At 51.7% G+C, this 5,347-nt stretch overlaps 1 protein-coding gene across 1 annotated transcript; it reads right to left on the bottom strand.

The window, feature by feature from the left end:
- Positions 1 to 347: 347 nt before the first annotated feature.
- On the bottom strand, positions 348 to 2,978 carry LOC113015136 (GATA zinc finger domain-containing protein 14; the record flags this gene model as incomplete). The annotated part of the gene is given in 3 exon segments (XM_026157073.1): positions 348 to 626; positions 1,638 to 1,991; positions 2,505 to 2,978. Coding segments are annotated over 3 exon segments (1,107 nt in total), but the record flags the coding sequence as incomplete, so codon positions are not given.
- Positions 2,979 to 5,347: the final 2,369 nt, after the last annotated feature.

Here is a 5,347-nt window from a genome sequence, read left to right as displayed (position 1 = left end):
GGGCAGCAGTAGCTGTTGTTGTTGGGGCGGCTGTTGTGGTTGTTGTTGGGGCAGCATTAGTTGTTGTTGTTGGAGCTGCAGTTGTTGTTGTTGGCGCAGCAGTTGTGGTTGTTGTCGGTGCAGCTGTAGTAGTTGTTGGGACTGCAGTTGTTGTGGTTGTTGTTGGGGCAGCAGTAGTTGTTGTTGTTGGGGCAGCAGTTGTGGTTGTTGTTGGGGCAGCTGTAGTTGTTGTTGTTGGGGCAGCTGTAGTTGTTGTTGTTGGGGCGGCTGTTGTGGTTGTTGGGGCAGCTGTAGTTGTTGTTGTTGGGGCAGCAGTAGCTGTTGTTGTTGGGGCGGCTGTTGTGGTTGTTGTTGGGGCTGCAGTACTTGTTGTTGTTGGGGCAGCAGTAGCTGTTGTTGTTGGGGCGGCTGTTGTGGTTGTTGTTGGGGCTGTAGTTGTTGTTGTTGGGGCGGCTGTTGTGGTTGTTGGGGCAGCTGTACTTGTTGTTGTTGGGGCAGCAGTAGCTGTTGTTGTTGGGGCGGCTGTTGTGGTTGTTGGGGCAGCTGTAGTTGTTGTTGTTGGGGCAGCAGTAGTTGTTGTTGTTGGGGCGGCTGTTGTGGTTGTTGTTGGGGCAGCTGTAGTTGTTGTTGTTGGAACTGCAGTTGTGGTTGTTGGAGCAGCAGTTGTGGTTGTTGTTGGGGCAGATGTAGTTGTTGTTGTTGGGGGAGCAGTTGTGGTTGTTGTTGGGGCTGCAGTTGTTGTTGTTGGAGCTGCAGTTGTGGTTGTTGGAGCAGCAGTTGTGGTTGTTGTTGGGGCTGCAGTTGTTGTTGTTGGGGCAGCTGTAGTTGTTGTTGGGGCGGCTGTTGTGGTTGTTGTTGGGGCGGCTGTAGTCGTTGTTGGGGCAGCTGTAGTTGTTGTTGTTGGGGCAGCTGTAGCTGTTGTTGTTGGGGCGGCTGTTGTGGTTGTTGTTGGGGCAGCATTAGTTGTTGTTGTTGGAGCTGCAGTTGTTGTTGTTGGCGCAGCAGTTGTGGTTGTTGTCGGTGCAGCTGTAGTAGTTGTTGGGACTGCAGTTGTTGTGGTTGTTGTTGGGGCAGCTGTTGTTGTTGTTGGGGCAGCAGTAGCTGTTGTTGTTGGGGCGGCTGTTGTTGTTGTTGTTGGGGCAGCTGTAGTTGTTGTTGTTGGAACTGCAGTTGTGGTTGTTGGAGCAGCAGTTGTGGTTGTTGTTGGGGCAGATGTAGTTGTTGTTGTTGGGGGAGCAGTTGTGGTTGTTGTTGGGGCTGCAGTTGTTGTTGTTGGAGCTGCAGTTGTGGTTGTTGGAGCAGCAGTTGTGGTTGTTGTTGGGGCTGCAGTTGTTGTTGTTGGGGCAGCTGTAGTTGTTGTTGGGGCGGCTGTTGTGGTTGTTGTTGGGGCTGCAGTTGTTGTTGTTGTTGTCGGTGCAGCTGTAGTAGTTGTTGTTGGGGCTGCTGTTGTGGTTGTTGGGGCAGCTGTACTTGTTGTTGTTGGGGCAGCAGTAGCTGTTGTTGTTGGGGCGGCTGTTGTGGTTGTTGTTGGGGCAGCATTAGTTGTTGTTGTTGGAGCTGCAGTTGTTGTTGTTGGCGCAGCAGTTGTGGTTGTTGTCGGTGCAGCTGTAGTAGTTGTTGTTGGGACTGCAGTTGTTGTGGTTGTTGTTGGGGCAGCTGTTGTTGTTGTTGAGGCAGCAGTAGCTGTTGTTGTTGGGGCGGCTGTTGTGGCTGTTGTTGGGGCAGCTGTAGTTGTTGTTGTTGGAACTGCAGTTGTGGTTGTTGGAGCAGCAGTTGTGGTTGTTGTTGGGGCAGATGTAGTTGTTGTTGTTGGGGGAGCAGTTGTGGTTGTTGTTGGGGCTGCAGTTGTTGTTGTTGGAGCTGCAGTTGTGGTTGTTGGAGCAGCAGTTGTGGTTGTTGTTGGGGCTGCAGTTGTTGTTGTTGGGGCAGCTGTAGTTGTTGTTGGGGCGGCTGTTGTGGTTGTTGTTGGGGCTGCAGTTGTTGTTGTTGTTGTCGGTGCAGCTGTAGTAGTTGTTGTTGGGGCTGCTGTTGTGGTTGTTGGGGCAGCTGTACTTGTTGTTGTTGGGGCAGCAGTAGCTGTTGTTGTTGGGGCGGCTGTTGTGGTTGTTGTTGGGGCAGCATTAGTTGTTGTTGTTGGAGCTGCAGTTGTTGTTGTTGGCGCAGCAGTTGTGGTTGTTGTCGGTGCAGCTGTAGTAGTTGTTGTTGGGACTGCAGTTGTTGTGGTTGTTGTTGGGGCAGCTGTTGTTGTTGTTGGGGCAGCAGTAGCTGTTGTTGTTGGGGCGGCTGTTGTGGTTGTTGTCGGTGCAGCTGTAGTAGTTGTTGTTGGGGCAGCTGTTGTGGTTGTTGGGGCAGCTGTACTTGTTGTTGTTGGGGCAGCAGTAGCTGTGGTTGTTGGGGCGGCTGTTGTGGTTGTTGTTGTGGCAGCATTAGTGGTTGTTGTTGGAACTGCAGTTGTGGTTGTTGGAGCAGCAGTTGTGGTTGTTGTTGGGGCAGATGTAGTTGTTGTTGTTGTTGGGGGAGCAGTTGTGGTTGTTGTTGGGGCTGCAGTTGTGGTTGTTGTTGGGGCTGCAGTTGTTGTTGTTGTTGTTGGGGCAGCTGTAGTTGTTGTTGTTGGGGCAGCTGTTGTGGTTGTTGGGGCAGCTGTAGTTGTTGTTGTTGGGGCAGCAGTAGCTGTGGTTGTTGGGGCGGCTGTTGTGGTTGTTGTTGGGGCAGCATTAGTTGTTGTTGTTGGGACTGCAGTTGTTGTGGTTGTTGTTGGGGCAGCTGTTGTTGTTGTTGGGGCAGCAGTTGTGGTTGTTGTTGGGGCAGCTGTAGTTGTTGTTGTTGGGGCAGCTGTAGTTGTTGTTGTTGGAACTGCAGTTGTGGTTGTTGGAGCAGCAGTTGTGGTTGTTGTTGGGGCAGATGTAGTTGTTGTTGTTGGGGGAGCAGTTGTGGTTGTTGTTGGGGCTGCAGTTGTTGTTGTTGGGGCAGCTGTAGTTGTTGTTGGGGCAGCTGTAGTTGTTGTTGGGACTGCAGTTGTTGTGGTTGTTGTTGGGGCTGCAGTTGTTGTTGGCGCTGCAGTTGTGGTTGTTGGAGCAGCAGTTGTGGTTGTTGTTGGGGCAGATGCAGTTGTGGTTGTTGGAGCAGCAGTTGTGGTTGTTGTTGGGGCAGATGTAGTTGTTGTTGTTGGAGCAGCAGTTGTGGTTGTTGTTGGGGCTGCAGTTGTTGTTGTTGTTGTCGGTGCAGCTGTAGTAGTTGTTGTTGGGGCAGCTGTTGTGGTTGTTGGGGCAGCTGTAGTTGTTGTTGTTGGGGCAGCAGTAGCTGTTGTTGTTGGGGCGGCTGTTGTGGTTGTTGTTGGGGCAGCAGTAGTTGTTGTTGTTGGGGCAGCTGTTGTTGTTGTTGGGGCAGCAGTAGTTGTTGTTGTTGGGGCGGCTGTTGTGGTTGTTGTTGGGGCAGCTGTAGTTGTTGTTGTTGGAACTGCAGTTGTGGTTGTTGGAGCAGCAGTTGTGGTTGTTGTTGGGGCAGATGTAGTTGTTGTTGTTGGGGGAGCAGTTGTGGTTGTTGTTGGGGCTGCAGTTGTTGTTGTTGGGGCAGCTGTAGTTGTTGTTGGGGCAGCTGTAGTTGTTGTTGGCGCAGCAGTTGTGGTTGTTGTGGGTGCAGCTGTAGTTGTTGTTGTTGGGGCTGCAGTTGTTGTTGTTGGAGCTGCAGTTGTGGTTGTTGGAGCAGCAGTTGTGGTTGTTGTTGGGGCAGCTGCAGTTGTTGTTGTTGGAGCAGCAGTTGTGGTTGTTGTTGGGGCAGATGTAGTTGTTGTTGTTGGGGGAGCAGCAGTTGTGGTTGTTGTTGGGGCAGCATTAGTTGTTGTTGTTGGAACTGCAGTTGTGGTTGTTGGAGCAGCAGTTGTGGTTGTTGTTGGGGCGGCAGTTGTGGTTGTTGTTGGGGCTGCAGTTGTTGTTGTTGTTGTCGGTGCAGCTGTAGCAGTTGTTGTTGGGGCAGCTGTAGTAGTTGTTGTTGGGGCTGCAGTTGTTGTTGGGGCAGCTGCAGTTGTTGTTGTTGGGGCAGCAGTTGTGGTTGTTGTTGGGGCAGCTGTAGTCGTTGTTGGGGCAGCTGTAGTTGTTGTTGTTGTTGTCGGTGCAGCTGTTGTGGTTGTTGTTGGGGCGGCTGTTGTGGTTGTTGGGGCAGCTGTAGTTGTTGTTGTTGGGGCAGCAGTAGCTGTTGTTGTTGGGGCGGCTGTTGTGGTTGTTGTTGGGGCAGCAGTAGTTGTTGTTGGAGCTGCAGTTGTTGTTGTCGGTGCAGCTGTAGTAGTTGTTGTTGGGACTGCAGTTGTTGTGGTTGTTGTTGGGGCAGCTGTTGTTGTTGTTGTTGGGGGAGCAGTTGTGGTTGTTGTTGGGGCTGCAGTTGTTGTTGTTGGAGCTGCAGTTGTGGTTGTTGGAGCAGCAGTTGTGGTTGTTGTTGGGGCAGCTGTAGTTGTTGTTGTTGGGGGAGCAGTTGTTGTTGTTGGGGCGGCTGTAGTTGTTGTTGTTGGAGCTGCAGTTGTGGTTGTTGGAGCAGCAGTTGTGGTTGTTGTTGGAGCAGCAGTTGTGGTTGTTGTTGGGGCAGATGTAGTTGTTGTTGTTGGGGGAGCAGTTGTGGTTGTTGGAGCTGCAGTTGTGGTTGTTAAAGCAGCAGTTGTGGTTGTTGTTGGGGCTGCAGTTGTTGTTGTTGGGGCAGCTGTAGTTGTTGTTGGGACTGCAGTTGTTGTGGTTGTTGTTGGGGCTGCAGTTGTTGTTGTTGGGGCAGCTGTAGTTGTTGTTGTTGGGGCTGCAGTTGTGGTTGTTGTTGGAGCAGCAGTTGTGGTTGTTGTTGGGGCAGCTGTAGTTGTTGTTGTTGGAACTGCAGTTGTGGTTGTTGGAGCAGCAGTTGTGGTTGTTGTTGGGGCAGATGTAGTTGTTGTTGTTGGGGGAGCAGTTGTGGTTGTTGTTGGGGCTGCAGTTGTTGTTGTTGGGGCTGCAGTTGTTGTTGTTGGAGCTGCAGTTGTGGTTGTTGGAGCAGCAGTTGTGGTTGTTAAAGCAGCAGTTGTGGTTGTTGTTGGGGCTGCAGTTGTTGTTGTTGGGGCAGCTGTAGTTGTTGTTGGGGCGGCTGTTGTGGTTGTTGTTGGGGCTGCAGTTGTTGTTGTTGGAGCAGCTGTAGTTGTTGTTGTTGGAACTGCAGTTGTTGTTGTTGGAACTGCAGTTGTGGTTGTTGGAGCAGCAGTTGTGGTTGTTGTCGGTGCAGCTGTAGTAGTTGTTGTTGGGACTGCAGTTGTTGTGGTTGTTGTTGGGGCGGCTGTTGTGGTTGTTGTTGGGGCAGCTGTAGTTGTTGTTGGGGCGGCTGTTGTGGTTGTTGTTGGCAT

This window comes from Astatotilapia calliptera, chromosome 22 (assembly GCF_900246225.1).
Source record: "Astatotilapia calliptera chromosome 22, fAstCal1.2, whole genome shotgun sequence".
NCBI lineage: Eukaryota > Metazoa > Chordata > Actinopteri > Cichliformes > Cichlidae > Astatotilapia > Astatotilapia calliptera.
This window is presented reverse-complemented; position numbering and strand designations above follow the sequence as displayed.